Here is a 22,425-nt window from a genome sequence, read left to right on the forward strand (position 1 = left end):
TCATTCGTGTCAAGTCTGTGGTGACGGCACACATGCACTTGCTAGTACCCGCAACTAGAGCACATTATTTAGCGGTTCTATTGGCTCTACTTGCAACAATACAGTTTCGTAGTGCAAAACTGTGTGGTAACAAAACGGTTAGACGTCGCTATTACAGCTCCGGTAAAACACCGTCTATCAGCGCAAACATCCGCTTGCAGCGCCCCGAGTGCCGAAGGGCGCGCAATGTACGGGGGGGTTCACTACACTAGAGTAAACTAGAGCGTGGGCTGGGCCTAACTATTGGCTTGGCACTGCCACTGTTGAGTACGTATTGTGCGCAGCAGTATTGAGTCCTTCTGGCGTGCATAATTCGGTGTGCAGTATTTTATTGCTGACCATCAGGCGTACGTGACTGCCTGGGAAAGCGCAGTTCTTAGGGGTAGCTTACGTAGGGCTTTGTAGCCAGTCGCGGCCTCACCGGGCGTGATCAGTGTTGTGCGTGCCTGCCAAAACGCCCGGGATAACGCAAGATTCTGCTGGAACATCTCTCTGGACCCTACAGCTGCTACAGAAAAGGTTTCTTCTCTCTTGATTCTCTCGCTCGTGGTATTTATATGACGCTCAGCGTAAAAAAATCACCACGTGCGGAACCAGCGCTAGGCTGTCTGGTCCGAATCCTTTCAGGGGGTTCCTCCCTATTTCGTGATGAAAAAGTGTGCCTCGAAATACAAGTAACCGATGGTCCCAGCATTTACGGAGGTCAAAACTGTTTACAACAACGCGCGAACGCCTGGCCTTCGATGCGTGCAGCGGAGCCTGCTGACAGCCACCGGCGTGACCAGCGAGCTGAGGTGACGGCGCTGCGGCCGCTTGGCATGTGAAAGCTATTGCCGATGCTTTCGTGTTTTGGCGGGCACCGTTCTACGCCGAAAGGCCCCCACCACGACCGCCGCTAAAGCCTATATTAAACGTTATCTTACGCCGATAAGCAGTGCAGTCTTGTTTTCGCCTTTCGTATGGTTCCGATATAAAAAAAGTGGAACGGGGGTCGGCTACAGCCATTCTAACGTAGGTTGTGCAGGAAAGGAGGAAGCATTAGCGTCGACTGGAAAATTGCCTCAGGACGTTTATTATTGGTGCGGGGAAGGCTTAGCACGCATGCGCAGGCACATAAAGCCTGGTGAGGGGCTTTCGGCCCCTCACCAGGCCGAACCTCTCTCCCCAAACAAGGAAGCATCGGTAATAGCTTTCGCATGCCTAGCTGCCGCAGCGCCGTCCCCTAATCTCGCTGGTCACGCCGGTGGCTATCAGCAGGCTGCGCTGCACGTACCGAAGGCCATGCGTCCGCACGTTCTTGTTAACAGTTTTGACCTCTGTACGCGTGCACGTTCACACCTCCTAGGAAAGCCTTCACATCCCGCTTTCCTAACAGGTGTAAACGTGCGTACGTGCTGGGATCGTCGGTTACCCCCTAAAGCGATTCGGACCAGAGAGCCTAGCGCTGATTTCGCACGTGGTTATTTCTGTAAGGTACGCATCAAAGTGCACATTCTTTTGTTGGAGCTACAGTTGCAGACGCCCATGCTTGCTGAAGTACTACTATGTAGGCAAGAACACAGAATTGCATACATAAGACACAATCGTACGAAGAACACACGGAATTGCCTGCAGGACTGGGATGTACGCTTGCCCGGACGCATGTGTTTTGTACGAGTCAAGGCCCACTCGTCATACGGCATTTTGTATGGGGAATTCTCTTGTTGCCGGAATATTTGTCACATAGAAAATTCGATTAAGAGCATGTTTTCGAATGTCAAAGTGATGTTACCGCCTGCTATTCGCCGCCTTTTAAAAGAACGGTGTAGGCGAGTGCAGGAACGACGGGAGCCGCACTTAGTGCTTATTCCAGCAAATCTTCTGCCTTCCAATAACACCCCTCCCCCCCCCACCCCAAAAAATTGGCTGTGGCCCAGGGCGAGTGTGCTCGAATTTTTTGTGGAAGAAATTAGGTTAATATACTGTCACACTTCATTAATTTTGTTAAAACTATAATTGGAATCAAACGTATATGACATGACGTGCTTTTACACCCTGATGTTTCTTTATTAAGGGTCACGTGATTTGACCGTTGACCATTCTTCCTGGCTCTTTAGTCAGTGCTTTGTTTACAATGTCGCGGAGCAATGAAACCAAGCGACAAAAAGGGAATTCAAACAACAAAGACCAACATATTTTCTGTGCCCAAATTTGCATTGCTCAAGGCTGTTTTCGAAACAAGTGCGGTGTGCGCAGCTTCCCGCGGTTCGCCTCTCCGCCCCCCTGAAGAGCACTTGAACTGCGTTTAAAGGGTTCAAACGTATGTGCAGGTCACACCATGACGGGGTCACAAAGACCTCTGTACCACCCTGCCCAACTACAGCTGCAACTTGTCATTGTCTAGACCAGCTAAGTACCCAACCTCAACGCCCCTATATGATCAGACCTTCAAAGCAGTCCAGGTCACGCTGACTTTTCCACCCCCCCCCCCCCCACCCCCTTCCCCGAAGAAAAAAAAAAAGCAGTGCTTCAGGGCATTATACACGCATGCAGTTGACACAGACCTCCTCCCCACGCCCTCCGAAACAGCTGTAACGAGTATAACACTGTTGAAACCAGCCTCGGAACCACTTTCAACACCAATTTCCGGTCAGCGCTTCAAGGCTTTTGTTCACACGGTCGGGATGAGACAAAACCTTTGGTACAAAAAGGCACCTTGACCTAGAGTTCCTATCTCGATATGGCATTGTACAAAAAGGCCGTTGTAACAAGGTGGCCTATGACAAGTTCTCTGGTGACTAGCGGGCTTGTGACAAGTGGGCTCGATTCTATTTTGTACGCACCAGCTGTGATAAAACCACAGATACTGGGTGCTGCGATAAAGAGAAAGCAAAGCCTTGACAAAGATTAGCTCAGTGCTCTCTCCTGCTGGGTCGGACGTGCGGTCACCTGTGCCCCACACGGGTTTCCGTTGCACGTGCGTGCGTCTGTATGCTTCCAGTCATTCGTGTACAGTCTGTGGCGTAATTCAAAGTACTTGCAGACGCACGCACGCGCACCTGCAAATACTTTGAATTACGGTACCTTTCCACTTTGGGGCTCTAATTTCAACCATGCTGTTTCTTAGTGAGTACTCAGTAAGAAACTCTCTCCTTACAGAGTGGCTGGACGAGTTAACTTTTTTCTTACACCACGTTCAAAACTGCCACACAGAAGCCACACAAACATACGCCTAGAGCGCCGCTGGTCTCAATCGACATTCCAACACGCGTGAAATCAACCATCGAATCAACCATGGGAGGGTTTACTAGACAAGGGCGTGCGTTAGACTCAGCTACCGTGTTTTGTTGAGGTGAAATATTTGTGCTGCTGTATTGCATAGTTCTGCTGTGCATCCCGTAGTAGTGGCCAGTTTTTTAAAGCTGGCGATTGTGTGTGTGTGAGCGTCGTCTGTGCGGGAAGGTAGAGCTCAGAAAAGTTGCTCATGCTTGTGCATTTCGCTCGTAGGTCTTCGTCACCTGTTGCGGCCCCAACCCACAAGGTGTGGTTGTCAACACGGCCGGGCATTCCATGAGCGTCTGTGGAAACATCTCCCTGGTCTGCCACATCCGCGCCTGAACAGGTCTGTCTTCCCTCGCTTGTGGATCTTGTCGCATCTCCTGCCGTGCAGTCGGTTCCGAATCTTTGTTCCTGATCTGACGCCGCCCTGACTGCCACTATTTGGCCGCAGTTCGCTTCGCTCGTGTCTGTAGTAGAGCGGAGGGACGTAGTTCAGATCAATTTGAAGGTTATCGCAGGAGCAGTGACCAAGCAAGACAACAGTGCCATTCCATTCATTTTGTCATGTGTCAAGGGTATCCCCGGAAAGGGGAGACATCAAAATCTCTCTCTTGAAAAAGAAAAGAAACGGCCATTTGAAGTGTGCGCCAGGAGTGCACCAATCAACGAATGCCACACCGAAACCCCAAGGCATCGTGGTCAAATATGGCAGCGGGCTGGTGAGCCAATCAGAATGCTGCGCAGGAGAACCGTGGTGACCATACATGGACATGGAAAGGCAAGGAGCCAATGAGAGTGTGCCGCACTCAAGGCCAGAGGGGCTAAAAGCCAGGCGCACAAGGAGCAGGGGGAAGCAAAAAACCAGGAGGCGGAAGGAGCACATGAGCTTCAAGGAACAAGCCAGGGGGATGCAGCCAGGCCACCGACTATGCCTAGCAAGCCTGGGCAGGGGCGGGCCGACTTAGCATTGGCTGTGGCATCCTAGGCGCACCACGAACCTGTGTCTTCGTGGCCCCAGGGGCGGCGGTCGAGCACCTGCGGCTAACGTCCGCACTGCGTCGACCTTCGCTTCGACATCCCGAAAGGGCTTCATTCGTGCCGAGACCTACTTTGGACCTCTAGCGGCAGCGGCTACCAGGGGGTAGCCATCGAAGAAACTTCAGGATGCGCGGAGCCCACGCCGTCCAAGGAACGACCAAGCGCTTCGATTGTCGGCATCAACAAGACGATGACGGCTACCACCGAATCGTGGCCATGCAAGGGTGCGACACATCAGCACCAACGGCCAGGGTAGGCCAGTCCAATAGGGACGCATTCTTAGGACACAACTATAGTTCATACCACAAGCCAGGTGCGGCACTGTGGAGGCTACATTGTTGTCAGTAGGGCACCCAATGAGGGCGCCTAACTCACCGTGAAGGGGGTCCTGAAAAAACATTCCCTTCTCCCCCCCTCGGCAAGTGGCACCGCAAGGCCCTGGCGCCTTTTGTCGCTTCCTTCGCGGTGAGTATAGGCGCCGCCCTCAGTGGGTGCACTATTTACAACAAGGTAGCCTCCACAGTGTTGCACCTAGCTTGTGGAATGAACTATAGGGAGTTGTGGTAGTAGAGAGATCACCTAGAGGGTGATGGATTGAGTGTATTTAAACTAATGGTATAGGAGTTTTTTGTACACACTTTTGAACTTTGATTTGAATTGTATTTTGAGATTTTTAGTTAGAGATTTCAGTGTTTGCTGGTTGAGTGCAATTGATTTATTAAGCGGTTTGCTTGAGGGATTTTTCGGGTGCGTTAAATGTGTGTTTTATCAAACCCGTCAATGGCTTTCCCGCGTCAATCTCTGAGCTGGTCAAGTCAACCATACCATTCGTTTACGGGACAATAAAAACAGTTGGCGAGCCTGCCAGCATTGATTTATCCTGACCCAGGATATTTGCGTCGGTCCCAGTCATGTGTCTTTCCACCTGCGAGAATGGATGTGGGAAGGTTTTTGACGGTTCGAACGCGAGGTTTGAAGAAGCAATTTTAGAATTGTAGGACAAAGACTCTCACACAGAAAACGAAAGGTCAGAGGTGGACGTTTTTGTCAGAGGGAAGAAATTGTGAGGTGAAGAAAAGCATTGAGGAGGATAAAAGAAGGGCTAAGAAAAAGAGAGAAATTGCATTAAAACGGGCTAAGTTGTAAGGAATGCATGCAGAACTAAAGCGATGCCTGAGTGAAAAGGAACTCAGAAATAATGGTGAATGCGCCACACGTGAGACAGAAGGCACGCGGACCGCCGACTTTGATGAGTCGCGTGATATTGAAAGAACGCAGGTGGCAGATCACGACAAGGCTAGGATTAGAAAGGAATACAAAGAAAACTGTTGCTTTGGACAGCCCGCTGAGGAGAAAGGCGTGTGCGGAGTGCGAGGCCGTGAATGTACCGAGTGTGGCACGGTGCCAGAACAGACGCATAGAGACGAGTGCTTTGAGAATAAACCCGGTGAAAAAGCATGTGCTGTTGAAAGAATGGGCTTGGCGCACAGCAAGGAGATCGATGAGAAAAGAAAAGAACAAAGGTTCTCGCAAAAGACCGCTGATGCGGGAGACGCATTCCAAGTGTGAGGTGGTAAATGTCTCAAGTTCTGCGCCATTGCATGCCTTCTGAGAGGAGATGAACATGCCGAGGATGCGACAGGCAAAGGCGGGTTGTATGCCCCTGGTGCAGTTGACTCATTTGATTTAAAGGTTTTTTAAAAATCACTAGTTCAGTCCCAGGTTCTTGCCGCTCCGGGTAGTGGTACGAATGGTGGCCGGCAAGAAGGTTGTAGTTTTTTGGAAATGCCTATGGCTAGTGAAAGTACCCTCATCCTCGAAAAGGCCTGTGCGAAGCGGTTGGGCAGTGAAGCGGGCAGCTCATAGTCTGAGATTGTAAATGCGGTCCCTAGGGTGCAGCCAAAGACCAGTATTTTAGACCTGCCAGGGCAGCGCCCCATGTCCGAGCTCTGTGACGTCGATGGAAAGCGAGAACGAGAGCAGAATGAAAGGGATCCAGGAGATGGGCTGGTAGCTGAAACTCAATGGCGCGAGACAAAACAGTCACGTTTGCAAAATCCTACGAAGCGAATGAGGGAAAGGAGACTGATTCCTAGGAAGGTTAGAGCGCGTAACCGAAGGTGTGCCGAAAGAGATAGGGTAGCTGGAAAGTTCGTAGAGTTAAAGCACGCTACGAAGATGTCGCACAGACGACGAGCTGTAAGACGAATGGATGGCTCCGTAATCGGCCCCCCAGCCAAGCCCCCCAACCAACTACATAGGAGAGTGCCAGCGCAGTCATGCGAATAAGACAAAAACAAAGAGCGTGCGAGTCGAGCAAAATCCAGAGAAAGCATGCAATAGGCAAGGACTGGAGACAGCTCGTGTCATAGGTCGGGGAGACGAATGAATATTGGTGAGCGTCAAAGCCGAGCCAAAAGTGTAGCCAAGAGTTCTGAGTGGTTGAAGGAGAAAAAGGTTAAGATGAAGGCCAAAATCAACAAACCTGATGGAACACGAAGTTGACTCGGACAGAAGTAGGACCCATAACGGTTACGAATAAGTTGTGTATTGTGGCACAGCATAAATATTGTGCTATTGTGAAAAGGCAAGGTTGGGGTAAATCTATATAATAAAGAGATGAATTAGTGAGTGACGAAGTCCGGATTGAGTGATAGTGGTGTCGAATATTATATATTTGATGTGTTCGAGTTGATTGTATGAGTAGGTTGGTGTAAATATATGAAGTGTAGCCATACTTGCAGTAGTTGCGAATTGTGGATAAAGAGTGGTTTTAAGTTTGAGATGTGTGAAAGTGCTTGATTTCGGTGTATGCACGAAATCGATGGTGAAAGTAGATTAGTGTGAGAGGTGAGGTGTTGATTGAAGAAATGGTGAAGTCTGTGTGAACAAAATGGTAACGATTTGAGGACAGGAGTGAACCAGAGACAACTGTGAAAAAAACGGAAGGTGAAGTGAAGTCTGAAGTGAAAAAAATGCCGAGAGAATTGAGCAATGGTGATGAACAGCAGACTTATGAGAAGTGAGCAAGGCTTGTGGAACAGGGCATCAGTGGCCAAGCTGAAGCAGTTTTTTGAGAAATAACTCTTGAAGCGGGGGTAATAATTGTTTTTATTGTCACGTGAACGGATCGTGGGGTTGTCTTGACCAGCTTAGAGAGATGGATGCAGGAAAGCCATTGACGGGTTCGACAAAACACACATTTATTGCAGCAGAAAAACCCTCAAGCAAACCACGTAATAAATCAGTTGCAGTCAACCAATAAACACTGAAATCCCTAACTAAAAATCCCAATATACAATTCAAATCAAAATTCAAAAGTCTCTACAATGAAGTCCTGCACCATTAGTTCAAATACATTATATCCATCACCTTCTAGGTGATCTCTCCACAATCACAACTCCATAGTTCCATCCGATGAATGCGTGCCTATTGGACTGGCCTACACCGGTCGTTGGCGCTACCGTGTCGCACCCTTGTTTTACCGCGACTCGGTGGTAGCCGTCATCGTGTTGTTGATGCCGGTGTTCGTTCCTTGGGCGGCACACGCTCCGCGCGTCCTGAAGTTTCCTCGCTGGCTACCCCCTGGTAGCCGCTGCCGCTGGATCTCCCAGGCAGGTCTCGGCACGAATGAAGCCCTTTCTGGCTGTCTAAGCGAAGTTCAACGGACGTTGGCTGCAGGTTCCCCGACCACCACCGCTGGGGCCACGACGACACAGGTTCGTGGTGCGCCTAGGTTGCCGCAGCGAATGCTAAGTTGGCACGCTCCCGCCCAGGGCCCGTTTGCTCGAACGCGATAAGTGTGGGAATAAGTTGTCAACTAGTACTTTAACGCTGTGTGCGTAATAAGTCGTTGGCCCGAAACTGATAGAAACGCTCGGTTAAGGTAGCGTTTCCGTCGGGTTTTCTGGCAACCGGCTTATTTTCTGTGGCCGACTTCGACTTTTCGGCGTCTTATTCGTTAGCGAGAACTTAATCAGGAACTGATGCGTTCCGGCAAACGGGCCCAGGCTTGATAGGCATAGTCGGTGGCCTGGCCGTGTCCCCCTGGCTTGTTCCTTGAAGCTCACATGCTCCTTCTGCCTCCTGGTTTCTTGCCTCCCCCTGCTCCTTGTGCGCCCGGTTTTTAACCCCTCTGGGCTTTATCGTGGCACACTGTCATTGGCTCGTTGCCTTTTCGTGTCCATATATGGTCGCCACTGGTATCCTGCACAGCGTTTTGATTGGCTGACCAGTGCGCTGCCATATTTGACCGTGATGCCTTCGGGTTTCGGCACGGCGTTTGATCATTGGTGCGCTCCTGGCACGCACTTCAAATGGCCGTTTTTTTTTCCAGGGGATTTTGAGGTCTCCCCTCTCCGGGGAGTCCCCTTAACACATGACACTTTTTTTTTTTATTTGCGAAGATGAGATATGATGCTACCCTCCCTCACCCATTGCCTCCTGTATTCTCTCAGTGCCAAACGCATCGCCTGCTTTGCAACGGAAGTGAGTGGGACGCGTAATTCGCCACATGTCTTAAAGTGGGGCCGCGACATTAACTGTTTCTTTTAACGCTGGAAAAATCGCCAATTTTTAAGGCTCCTAGGAAACATTTTGTTCTGCTGAAAGAATTGGCTTGGCACAAATTACGGGAACACAAAATGCCGAATATTTAACATCCTTTCCAATGACACCAGTTTTAAATGTTTTCAAGCATCATAGTTGCGAAGAAAAATATCAAAATCGAAATTTTTGTCGAGTTCGAAGAAAATGAAAAACAAGGAGTTGTTTATAACAAACCACCGGCAGCAGAAAAAATTTCGAATATTCATTTTGCGGGAAAAATTTTGAAAACACGTCCTAGAAAGAAATGTTGACTTGCTCTGAACAGTTTGTCAGATATGATAAAAAAAACTTATTTACTAATGGTATGGCTTCCTGTTGAATTTTTATTGGTGCTGTATGAGCTGCCTCGTTGAACACCATGACTCCAGATTTCCGTGGGTTAAAATGTAGGCCTAGGTACGTTGCCTCATCACCACAAATGTCGGGCAGTTTTTGAAGGTCTTCCGCATTATCTGCCCGCAACACTATATTGTCCGCGTACATGAATCCCGGAATTCGTTGCTCCACCAACTCTGCATTGCTTCGGTATGACAAGTCAAAGCCTAATCCACTCTCCTCCAATCGACTTTCCATTCCTCTAATGTAAAGTGTGAACAGCAATGGCGAAAGGGGGCACCCCTGTTTTAAAACTCTTCGAATGTACACGGAATGTCCTTGAAATATGCGCCTTGTTATCCCCATATATTGCCCTTATCAACCCTACAAATTCTGACCCAATCCCCTCTTCTTCCAGTATATGCCACAGACATCCCCTATCTACGTTGTCATAGGCTCCCTTTATGTCCAGAAACAGTAGCCATGTTGGTCTGCCCTGTGATGCCAAAATTTCGATGGTCTGGGTTATTACAAAAATATTGTCTTCTAAGCGTCGACCCGGCCTAAATCCATTTTTCAGTTCCCCCAAAATACCGTTACTTTCCACCCAGTTCAACAACTCGGCTTTGATGGCTTGTAATGTAATCGGCCTGTAAGAGCTTGCCTTGACCTTCTCCCACTTGCCTTTATAGATCAACCTTATTCTGCTTTCACGCCATTGCGTGGGAATACTCTCGGATTTTATAGCACGCTCGATGGCTCTATACAAGTGCGCCTTTCCCGCTGGTCCCAAATGGTTGATAATCTCTATTTGGATTCCATCCGGTCCTGTTGCCGTACTTTTGGGAACACTGTGTTGTGCCTTTTTCCAGTCCAAAAATTTGATAAATTTTTTATCTGTCACTCTTCTATTGGCCACATGTGTCCAGGTAGCCGATATCGCGCGTGTTTGGCCGAAAGTATTTGCTATGACTCCGTGTAGGTATTTTAATGCGCTGTCCCCCAGGAGACCGCTAGCGTCACCGTCCTGTATCTGAGTCTGCACCTCTTAAGTCGTCGTTCCCAATGCTTTTCAATGATGCCAGAATTTTTGGGGGGCGCTCTTATCCTTCTTACGTATACCTGATACCCATTTCTCACTCGCTGTTTTAATCTTTGCTTGTACTAGTTTTTGCACCTTAAATTTCTTTTCTCGGTACCGGCTCCACCGTAACTGCACCTTTTCATCCTGATATCCCATTTGTTTTGCCTTTCTGTGCAATCTAGAAGCTCGTTGTCGCTCTTCAATAGCCAGTTTAATTTCCTTGTCCCACCAGCTTCGTGGTTTCCTTTTACCACTCCAGCGGTTTTGTTTTCTTCCTTTGTATATTGCCTTCTGTATACACATCACAACCTCATCATATTCCCATACCTTCGTGGGCTGGGCCTCTAATTCTCTTTCGATGATATTGACGATGTCTGCTATCTGCTTTTCGCTTAATTTCGGGAGCCCAACCTCCGGTGTTTCCTGCCTAGCCCCTCCACTGTCAAATTTCAGGATTATACGTCTGTGGTCGCTGCCCAGGCTGTTTTCTCCTTTTTCATCTACCGTCATTTGGTTCAGCCGCTCGTACGTGTGCTCTGAGACCAGGCCGTAGTCTATACAAGACTGTCTATTGCCGCTTTGCCACGTTATCTGTCCGTCGCATTTATGCTCCCTGTTAACTATTACCAGTTGCTGTTTTTGACACATATCTAGAACTATTGCGCCGTTATAGTCCGTATATCCATCTACATCCTCAATGTGGGCATTTAATTCTCCTACTAATATTACCTCGCCGGATTCTTTAAAATTCTTTATGTCCTTCTTGAGGCAGTCCACCCAATCTTTATTTTGTTCTCTGGCGTCATTCCCTGTCCACAGATAGGCCACTCCCAACCGTGTCTTTTTTCCACCCACTGTTCCACAAACGCATAAGTGCTCCTTACAGCCCTGATTCTCCCTTTGCCAATACCCTCCTCGCCTAATCAACATGCCCACGCCCTCACCTTTCCTCTCTCCTGCTGCCCTGTTGCACCCCACCCATACGTAGTCATCCATCGCTGGTGGCTCCTCCATATCTCTCAGGTGGGTCTCAGTCAGGGCGTACACGTCAATTTCTTCTTTCTCGAGTTGGGTTTGTATCTCAATCCATTTTTCCTGCTTGCGGCCACCTTGCATGTTCGTATAGCTAATTTTAGTTCCACGGTTTATTTTCCTTTTCTTTGCTTTACATTTCCACTGCTGTGCATCAATGCCCCCTCCTTCCTGCCTTTCGCTACTTCTACCACTCAGTCCGCCTTCTTCTTGAATGTTCAGAGCCCCCCCCCCAAAAAGCCACTGCGCGGGCTGGCAGTCGGTGCCCTACAGGCTCAGCTAGACGGTTGCTGAAGTGTACGCCGTCAAACACAAACGCCCCGTTGCGGCCTGCACGGACCAGGTCACGGTTCAGGTTGACCGCCTCAAAATTTATCGTTTTACTCAGGGTCCAAAGCCCCGTTTGCCGCAACCACCGCCCTTTCTACGTGGATCCCTTGTTTCTGCACCTCCGGCACCGTGCAGACCGCAATCTGCACATCCTCCGAGACCGCCCTCAGCTCGTTGCCACCCTTCGCAATCTGTTTCGCGATCCCTGCCCCGCGTCCCTGCAACACATCGTTCACACCCCCCATTATCACTACCAAGCTTCGGTCCTCCATTCTGTCCCACAGTTGCCCCTTTGCGTGTTCCAGCACTTCCCCTACTCTATTTCTGGGAAGCTAGCTCACCTTCACGCGTTCGTCGTCTCCCACCCTCCCCTTGATCACCTCTCCTACCTTGCCCATGTTGGAGTCGCCGACAACGATAACTTGGCGCCTCCTCTCATCTTTAGCCAGTATTTTAGCGGGTGTTCGGGGTGTACTGTGGTTGACCACGGCAGCTGGCTGGTGATCCACCACCTTCCGGCGAAGCCTCGGTGCTTTTTTTGCGACCCGAGTCCGCTCTGCGTTGACGGACACCGCTCTTGCGCGCAGCATCAGTCGCCCCCTGTGGCTCTTCGTTCTTGCCGGCGTGCCAGTCATCATGCTGATCCCGCGCACTCACGTCGTCTCCTACCGCCGGAGTCACGCGCTTTTCCACCTGCTTTTCCAACGGGGCCTGCCTTTCTCGCGCTTCGTCCAGCTCGGCCATCGTGCGCAACAACTGAGCGGTCTTCGCCTGCCCTGCCTTGTCAAGCTCGGCAACTCGTGCCTCGAGAGCCATCCACGCTTCTCTCTCCTCCATCAGGTACTCCTCCAGCTCCTTCACCCTAGCATTATACTGCTTCTCGAGACACTCGAAGCCTTATCTTGTTCGTTCGCAAGGCCTACATTCGAAGGGCGCCTTCTTAGCGTCGGCCAAGCGCTCAAACTCTGTCTCTCCCAGGTAGCACCAGCGCAGGCACTCTTTGCACTGCTCTTGGTCTTCCTCTCTAGTCCTCGGGGCCATCGTTCGGCCAAACCCTAGGCCTAAGTCGCCCCGTCACACAAACAAAGCCCACTTAGAATTGCTTTTTTTTACTCGAACACGAAAAAGCCTGTCGCGTCGCCACCGCTCTGTCACCCAAATTGCTCCTAATCCTCAAAACATCTCTATCGCTGCGCTAAAACAAAACAAACAAATAAAAAACACACTAACTGCTACCACGTGGCTTTACTACTTGTTACGTCTATATTCCTGTTTCCTCAAGCTAACTGATCTTTTACCTGCTAACCTCTATTAATTAAGTCGAGTCCTACTTCTGCAACATTATCACAGACAAAAAGGAACGAAAAAAACCAAAAACCTATCGTTTTCGTCTTCTGGGCCGTCACCTCCGCTGCCGATGCTGCCGAAGCTTTGGCTGCTGCTCCCCCACAAATGACACGAATGCATGCACGAATGACACGAAGCGTGTGACAGCGCCACCTGGAATTTCCTCCAACAGCGGCACGTGGGAGTGGGCGTGGTCATCACACTTTCCTATTCTAGCCACTGTAGCCGGAACGTGCAGTGTTGCAGAAGCTCGGCGCCTCTTCCGGCCGGTTGAAACCATGGTTCAACCTTTCTACCACTTGAGCGGCATACCGTGTTCTGTTTCACAGGGGGTCTCGACGCTTTCCACCGCATACGTTCGCGTGCAAATATCTGAAATCAGCCCCTTAGTTAGCTGCTGTACTTGCAAACATGGAGTTTGTTAGTAAGTATTGAGTAACAAATGTCATGCGTCCAAAACGGCTGGGCGTCGCTCGTACGCGTCAGTTAAGTAACCGTCGGAGTGCCAGCACTGTAGCATACGCTTGCAGCGTCGCAGACCCGGACGGCCGTCCAAGGCCGGTAAAATTGATAACTAGAGGGTTCACTACATTATGACAACACTGCAGTGCAAGGAACGGCGCTAGTTGGGTGGAAGTTCGTATTTCTGCTGTGCATCGCGTTATTGTGATCCCAACTTTAATGCTGGCGATCAGCCATGTGTGAAAGTCGTCTTTGCGGGAAGGCGCATATGAGAAAAGTAGCTCACGCCTTACGCACGGTTGTCTTTGTGGCAGGTCGTGGCCTGACCGCGCGCGGACAAAGCGTCACGTGTGCCTGTGAAGACGGTTGGAGATCTGCGGAAGCATCTCTGTGGGCACCACAGCTGCTCCTGAAAAGGTCCGTCTGCCTTCGCTCGTGGCGTTTGTCGCTTCTGCAGACCCGCAACCTGTCCCGAACCCCTGTTGCTGTATCGGACGGCCCGTGTTGCACTGCTTGGAGCCGCGTGGGCGTGTGACCCCTTGAGGTGTGTGGGCCCTTGAGCTTTCCATTGTACGCCAATCGTGGTCACGAAACCAGCTACACACATTTGGAGGTTATTTGTCAAGCTGAAATATCATTTAGTGTGCGTAAAAGGGGCAGAGCATACCGCTGAAAAAGCTACGCTGTAATTAAACAATACCCGTGCATTTATGCTAATTAATGTACGGCACAATGTGCGAAATACACGGGAAACATTGTACACTGCATGACCCTTTTAGTTTTTAAAATGTGGAGATGGTTTCACCGTGGTATAAAGCAGCAAGGCTGCAAAGTTTGCTCTCTTTCTGCCAGTTTAACCCACTTCTCCACAAATCAACTTTTCTAAATCAGAGAAAGTGTAGTACTATTCTGTGCCAATTGGCTAACAAGGAGTGCATGTTCTTGCATACGAATTACTTCACTTAACCACTTGGCCAGTGGTCCGTCGTTTCTTCGTAGTGCACTTACGAATATGGGGTCATTGAGTAGTTGCTGCTTTAACTCAGGCACCAGCCAAGCAATGAAGGGAGACCTTTTTTGTGGCCCTTTGGATGATGTCTGCCAGGTGGAACACAGTGACGCGCTCCTTGCATGTGTTAAGGCACAAAAAAAAATAACGCCTTGGCTGGGACACCAAATGTCACAGAGGGTGATGGTGAGGAGTCATCGTTGTCTGCGGCTGTACGTATTGTTTGGACGTCGCCAGAAAGAATGTGAATTTGTTGGCCACCTTTTTGTTTGACGAATGCATCGTGGCTGACACTAGTGTTTTTGTATGCGAGGACGCAGACGATGAACAGAAAAAGTAATTGAAGATCCCTCGAGGGATCTGTAGGAGTGCACGAGTGTTGCCCTTTCCCTTACGAACTTAAAGGGACACTGAAGCAATTTGTAAACATTTTGCGATTACTTGTGCATATTGAAGTATGGGATCCCTAGGCCATGTTTTGACCACTCTGGGGGTGTTCACGCGGATTTATTCAGCAGAAAAATAATTTCAGTATGGTCTCCTCCTCCATGCATCCTCCTTGCCAATTTCCCATGACGTTTCGCCTGATGCTCACCTGAGAAGGCTTGTCTTGGCTGTGCTACTGCGTGGTTCACTCACCCTCCGACAGGATTGGCAGGGGCTGGTGCAGCTGCCTGCAGGGAGGGGAGGGAGGCACCATAATGTTGGGAAATAGTGTTGCATGTCCCCGAATGGCCATTCTGGCTGCTCCAAACCTCCTCCAAAAGGCCTTTCTGCCTCATCCATGCCTGCTACAAAAGGCACTTTTGCCTGCTCCCAGGACTGCTCCCAAACCCATGCACCCTGTTCCACCCTGGTGGGAACAGCAGGTAGCAAGCATGAGCACAGTAGGGCACACAGAAGAATTCAGAAGGAACCAAGAGAAAAGACGGCCAATGTATAAGAAATCAACTGAAGCAATGGAAGCCTGTGTTGATTCGTATCACCAAAACAAAAATCACCCAAGACAGGACACAAAAAAGGCTACACGCACAAGCACAGGCTACCAGCAAAAGTATTTATCCTCCTCCTTGCAATATGAAAGAACAGGCTGCCCCTAGATAACAGCGGAAAGAGAGGACACACAAGATTAGGAATTTTAAAAATATAGACTAGAAATAGGCATTGTTCATTCTCACAATAGCAGTTTGACAATTTCACTGCCTTAAGTTAAGGATGCTCAATAAACTCTTCATTGAGCACTTATTTTCGAAGTTGACAGTGTTTAAAACACTGCCTCCTTCTGAGAGAAGGCAACCGAAGAGGCGCACATACAATCACTGCCACGTGTGTGTATCGTGTAAGCTTCCAGCATCTAGTGCGTTAGCTGATTTTCATAGTGCTTGATCAGTCGACACCACTGAAATTCGAGGATACATTTGTTGCACAACACTTGCAAGATAAGCCATCCACCAGGTTTTGCTGTGACATTGGATGCTTGCGAAATTAGCGTAATGTTCAATGTTTTGTTTTGGTGATATTAACCGACAAGCCCAAAGACTTGCATTGCCCCGCTGCTGAAATAAGTACACGGTTTCGTGAGTTTGAGCCTTGGTGTGGCCATGTTGGATGGTGTGACGTCACATGCCATTGCCGGCCTTCAAGAACGCATTTCTCGTTGTGGCCTTCTATGAGGGCGGGGTGCGTAAGTTGCACTGCGAAGGAATTGCCGCGGTCGTACTGCATCGGACGCGGCAGTCATACAAATAGTGATGCGAGCATTGAAGTCCTAATTAGCTTGCGAGCAACAGGGTATGGACAGGCTTGCCTAGGTGGTGGCAAGTTCTGGATATGGATACATAGCCCATTCCGAAAAGACTACAGAAACGCAGCTTCTGCTGATGATGGTAGTTCGTATTGCTCTCGCGTGGCGGCGCAAGGTACCACAATGTCATTTATAGTTGTCATTTTTTTTTTTTGAAAATCCATAAAATTTTAGGCAAGATTCATAAAATCATAAGACGGGTCGAAATTCGTACACGTTACTGAAAATTCAGAGGAGTTGGCATTTATGCATGCTATGCTTTTTAGAACAAGAGTGCCAAGGCAGATTGGTGTGCACTACACTACATTTGCCGACAGCCTTCCGTTACGGTCTGAAGAAGTCACCCTTGTCGATGTTCTTGGAACAAAATTCTTGCTGGAGAATGGCTATCCAGCGCAGCCTGGTCTCTGTGTCGCGCTCACAGTGCGGAAAGAGGTCCATTGCAAAAGGCCACTAACAAGGACAGTCTTTGTGAAGTTGCGGCCAGTGAGACTTGCATGGTGATTCGTCCGACAGCTTGAGGCCCCCGATTGCAGATGGTACATCTGTTTGGTGCAAGTTTTCCCCCGTGACTTCTGCATTTTCTCACCGCACTTCGCTGGGCACCATGGCAGCCTATGACAGAAACGGAAACCTGCCCGTGCTAAAGGCCAGTCATGGCAAGTGCTGCTCTAGCACCACCTGTTGAAGGTTAGACCCAACTGCTCGTTATAAATGGTCTGTACAAAGCTCATCTTGTGGGAGCATACCCATGGTGTAAACGGTGATCTCGCTAGACGTAATCAGCCAGCAGCTGCAACATTTGTGTTGACGCAAGCATGTCGAAATGCTACCCATAAACCACTGTGTGCCCAGGGATGCTGAAGCTTGCTTCGGGTTGTAAAGGAGCAATGGCGCAAAATCTCTCTTTCCCACTTTTAAAAATGCCAGCAGCAAGATTATTTTAACGTAAAGGTCTTTTATACCGGAATCCACCAAGATCGGAGTGACGTCACATCCGTCGCAGAAATGACATCGCCAGAAAAATGTGGCTGTGCCAGGATTCGAGGCGGGTGCTCCGTCGAGGCAACGGGAGGCGCCAGGCGCTTTACCGACCGCACTATGAGCGGAAGTGCAGACAGCAGTACGAACGCACCATATATCTTCACTATAACCTCCTCTATTTCGCTGGTGCTGCCGTTTAGGAGAGGTGAAGTGAAGTTGTGCATCACTATACTAATGAGCCCCGACAGTTGGTGCCAGCTGAGGTCGTCGCAACAAAATTGATAAGTCTGACGGTGCCATACTGACAATATATAAATAGCGATGTGCAAGTTCATAGCGATGCATAATAAACATTCAACTGATCCTGTGAAGGCATATCACTTCGTGTTTTACCGATTCCTATAAATAAAAAATAAATTTTCAACATGCTTCACCCTCTCCCCTCCTTCCTTTCTATAGCTTAGGTTTCTGCCTATTTCTCAGATGGAGCAAACAGCTGACACGCTTCTTGCTATGTTAAATGGTTCCTGGCGTAGCACCCTTGGTCCCATCTTTAAATTTTTTGTGATGAATTGTTTCATTGGAAACGAACCCATCTTTGCAAAGGCTATTTACACGCAGTTTTACTATTTTTAGTAATCTCCTCTCCGGAAGTAAAAAATGGGCCACCTTGTTTAAACTGGATGATCCCATCTCCCTTTATATCCACAATAAAAAATCTACTCCAATTTTTATCCTTTTTTACGAAATCTGTCACGGAAGCTCAGAAATATACTTATTTGGGTATTGCATAAACTAGCAGCTTGAGCTGGAAGTCACATATAACCAATATTTCTTTATCTGTCGTTCATGAACTGTGTTCACGGAGGCATCAACTCACCTATGCTCCAGCGAAAGATTACTGTTGTATTTTACTTTAATTTGGTATAAAATTCATGATGCCTGCTCAGTTCCAGTCCTCTCTTGAAGAAACAATATTGAATTGGTTGAGAATGTTTTGAGAATGGTTGTCGACTTTATTTATTTTAAATATAATTGCAGAAATTCTGTTTGGGACATCGTGTAAGCTTATGGGACTCAAACATTAGTCAAGGAGAAATTTTTTACACCTGACATTTCTTTGCTCTTGATAATTTTAATTATAGTCGCACGGATTCTGTGTCTGAGCTTATACCAACTGGTGAGATTCATACATTAGGGAAAAAACAGTCTTAATCCCTTAAGTTTGTTAATATTATGCTAGAAACTTGCGAAAACCGTGGCATAACTCAAACTACTATTCGCCATTACCATATATATTTTTAAACTATTCTACCAACCTGTTTATATTTTCTTTTTTGCACATGTTATCAACTGGAACAGTACAGCAACATGTCTTGACTCTGTTGAATGAACAGAAGCAAATGTTTAGCTTATTTTAGCTTTTTTGTTTCTAATTGCTGCCACATGTAGTATCCTGAACTGTTGGTATCTTTGATGTTGTGGGATATACGTGAGGGGTTCCTCGGGGACCTCAGCCAGTCCTGGCGTAAGCCACCACGCTAGCTCCCGGCGTGTCAACCACGCGGGCTCCCATGGCTACGGCAGCCCAGCGAGGTTCGCCGATACGAGAACACAGTAGACAGTAGTGCCGAAGCACAGCCGTTTATTTGGGGAATCCCAAAGCATGCGAGCACAGGGCTCGACGGCGTTCACGAATCACGCCGTCCGGGTCGTGACCGCGAACGGGAGGCAGGCACTCACGGCGCGCGACAAACAAAGCTCCCACCTGAGACACAAGTATCCGCCGCCACCGCGTTCCGCCGATCTCGCCTCGACCGGGTCTCCGCCGATACTCCCCTCGTCTCCCGCGCCGCCCGCGCGCCTATCCCCGCACACATCGGTGGCGCCATCTCTCGGGGGACGCCGACGAACCAGCGGAGCGCCGGACCGGTTTCAGCGCACAAGCGTCTCTCCCGAAGCGCGCGCTGGCTCGGGATCGCAGGTCGCGGTTCTCCACGATTCCCACACTCCTCCCCCCTAAAACTGGACGCCACTTGAGCTCGAGTGACGTCACGTTGCACCACACTCGTCACGACGTCTCAAGTCAGCAAAACAGCCACCCAACGCCACTCCCATGCCAGTCCACACCAAGGTTCGCCACACCATGCCGTCGTCGCGATGCTCGCCTCACAAACCCGCAAACACATTGCAATGGTTCCGAGTCTCTCGCGGTTGGGCAGCACAGCAGGTTGGCAGGCCCGGGGGTAGCCTGCAGCCGCAGCCAACGAACGCCGGGGTCGCGCCATGATGCGACCCCCACTCCCAGCTCGAGGCGGCAACAGGAACGGCCGCGCCCACTGCGGCTGCCCGAAGGCTCGCGCCGCTCGCGTAGGCGCCAGATACCGCCGCCTCCTGGGTTCCGTGGCCGCTTCGGCCGCAGGTCCTCCCGAACGGTTGGCTGCCGCCCGGCAGGCCGGAGCAGCAACTGGAGTAGCAGCTCCACGAACCGCGCTCGGCCCCGCCGGTGGTTCAGCAGGCCATCCTCGCTGTCCGTGGCAGTGGTGACTGGCGTGGCTCCCGGTGGTATCCGTATGCTGCAGGTCTCGCTCTCACCGTCCAGTTTAAACGATTCCCGAACTTGAAGTGGGGAGCAGCGGGACTCCGCAATCTCCTGTGACTGGCCGGAAACCTTATCGACGATCTCGCCAAATAGGGTAACAAAGATGCCCGAGGGGACTCCCCCTTGCACGTTCGCTTGCTCGCGGAATCACGAGTCCGGCAACTGTGCTCCAGCCGCCACCCCCGCCTGGAGGCAGCTCGCCTGACTATTACGGGTTGTCGTCATCGAAACGCCCGTCCGAGCTATTTCGGCCTGGTGCGTTGGTCGGCAAAGCAGCGTCAGCATCAAGCAGGCGGGCTCCTGCAACTCACTCGCAGCAATACAAGCTGCCGTAGAGCCAGCGCCAACCGCAATACCAGCGGCTTACGGGCGCACATCACCGGTATAGGTCGCCTGAGAGTCTGTCTCTTACTAAGACTGGCGATCTCTCGCGACCAACGAGCCCGCTGCCGAGCCGCGCGAAGCTCTTACTGCCTAAACGCAATCTCGAGCGGAGTCTTCACGGCATCGAGACGCACGCACTCCGGAAGCGCGGAGACAACGGTCCCATTGCTCCCGCTTCCCCCCGCAGCGAGAGGAGACTGATTCTTCAGCGATTCCCTTCGCTCTTTGTCAGGCGTCAAATCGGCAAACACTCCGCCTCGGACTCGAAGCGCAGTAGCGGCGGGCTCATCGTGCGGCTTGCGAACTCCCAAACACCGCACCCTCGCTCGGTAGTGTCCGCCGCGCCTGGGGGAAACTTCAACCGGCGCCGCCGGCGCGACTGCGCGGGGACGGCGCTACGAGGAAGGCGACCCGCCGCCATGTTGGAACAAGGCCTACGCACCTCCCGTCTCGCAAGCGGGCCGCGACTGCGGTGCTCGGAGGTATCCTACTGACTCACCGCCTGGTGCGGGTAGGAAGGTTTACGCATTTGCCGTCACGGCTGTATCGGGCATCATAACTGTCTGCCTGCAACCGACTGGCGCGAGGCGTTTCGTCCGAAGTCTTCCGGACAAAGGGTAGCGGGCTACGACTGCAGCAACGCATTTCTCGGAGAGCTAGCAACCTCGAATTCGTCCGAATACGAGACCCACGTTCGGGCGCCATGTGGGATATACGTGAGGGGTTCCTCGGGGACCTCAGCCAGTCCTGGCGTAAGCCACCACGCTAGCTCCCGGCGTGTCAACCACGCGGGCTCCCATGGCTACGGCAGCCCAGCGAGGTTCGCCGATACGAGAACACAGTAGACAGTAGTGCCGAAGCACAGCCGTTTATTTGGGGAATCCCAAAGCATGCGAGCACAGGGCTCGACGGCGTTCACGAATCACGCCGTCCGGGTCGTGACCGCGAACGGGAGGCAGGCACTCACGGCGCGCGACAAACAAAGCTCCCACCTGAGACACAAGTATCCGCCGCCACCGCGTTCCGCCGATCTCGCCTCGACCGGGTCTCCGCCGATACTCCCCTCGTCTCCCGCGCCGCCCGCGCGCCTATCCCCGCACACATCGGTGGCGCCATCTCTCGGGGGACGCCGACGAACCAGCGGAGCGCCGGACCGGTTTCAGCGCACAAGCGTCTCTCCCGAAGCGCGCGCTGGCTCGGGATCGCAGGTCGCGGTTCTCCACGATTCCCACAATGTTCACACCTTTATGCCCCTCCTTCTTGGGCCTCTAGTTTGCAGTACGTACTTCAATAAAAATGAAAAGTGTGGGACAATGGCAGTTCAAGGGGCCAACGAAATACTGGCTTCACACTAATTTGCGCAAGACTCACAGAAGAACACATGTACACCCCACACGAAGTGTAACTAACAGCTCAACTGTTGTTTTAAAACAAGACAGCTGTGTATGAAAACAGAGACAGAACATATTGGGCTAGTTGGTACATACTGAATGGGAGCTTACTGCAAAAAAAAGACGAGGACGGTGGCAAACGTGACAGTTAGTAGCGCCTGGCACGTTTGCCACCGTCCTCGTCTTTTTTTTGCGCTAAGCTTCCATTCATGAAAACAGAGATCTCTATGTGCACGAATGCCATTGCTGCTTTTATTTCCAACTCACTGCCACATCACCAAAATGTGAGTGCCACAGATGACGTGGTGGAGTGAAACGGAACTATTGCTCTCACAGGCAGAGAGGACTGCAAGAACAACAGCAAGCATGCCACATACAACAATATCGATGCCAAGAAGCTGTGTTGTGGCACTGTCTTTGGATGCAGCCTGCAGCCAGGGTGTCTCCTGCAGCCATTACACCCAGACAGCCATTACCACAAGTACAATAGGTATGAGCCTATTCGCTGTAACCGCTAGGTGGTATGCATTACTAATATTTTTCTTTTCAGGTACGCAGTGTTCCCTGACATCACTCATCAGTGCTGGCTCCCAAACAGAGGCAGGATTTGGAGGTCTGACTTTTCGTTATTGTTTCTATTATGAGTATCTCACAGAGCAGGCAAGGCAGTTAACAAAAGTTTTATCAAAAAGTCAAGGGAAGCTTGCACTCACACTCAAGACTTCAATGGCAAAGTTG

The 22,425-nt window shown here is 50.4% G+C and overlaps 1 protein-coding gene across 4 annotated transcripts in view; it reads left to right on the plus strand.

The window, feature by feature from the left end:
- Positions 1-233: 233 nt before the first annotated feature.
- Positions 234-22,425, plus strand: part of LOC144158303 (uncharacterized) — a 38,592-nt gene continuing 16,400 nt past the window's right edge. The window contains exons 1-5 of one of the 4 annotated variants that reach the window (XM_077689113.1): positions 234-558; positions 3,526-3,640; positions 13,828-13,930; positions 22,024-22,177; positions 22,238-22,300. In XM_077689113.1, the coding sequence (XP_077545239.1) occupies positions 22,054-22,177; positions 22,238-22,300 (187 nt within the window). In that variant the 5' untranslated portion in view covers positions 234-558; positions 3,526-3,640; positions 13,828-13,930; positions 22,024-22,053. Of the gene's footprint in view, positions 559-1,364; positions 1,513-3,525; positions 3,641-13,827; positions 14,058-22,023; positions 22,178-22,237; positions 22,301-22,425 lie in introns of those variants that run through there. The other 3 variants (XM_077689111.1, XM_077689112.1, XM_077689114.1) reach the window with 3 other exon arrangements.

The sequence above is a fragment of the Haemaphysalis longicornis genome, unplaced genomic scaffold, assembly GCF_048455015.1.
Source record: "Haemaphysalis longicornis isolate Haplotype H1 unplaced genomic scaffold, Haemaphysalis longicornis Haplotype H1 scaffold_10, whole genome shotgun sequence".
Classification (NCBI taxonomy): Eukaryota; Metazoa; Arthropoda; class Arachnida; order Ixodida; family Ixodidae; genus Haemaphysalis; species Haemaphysalis longicornis.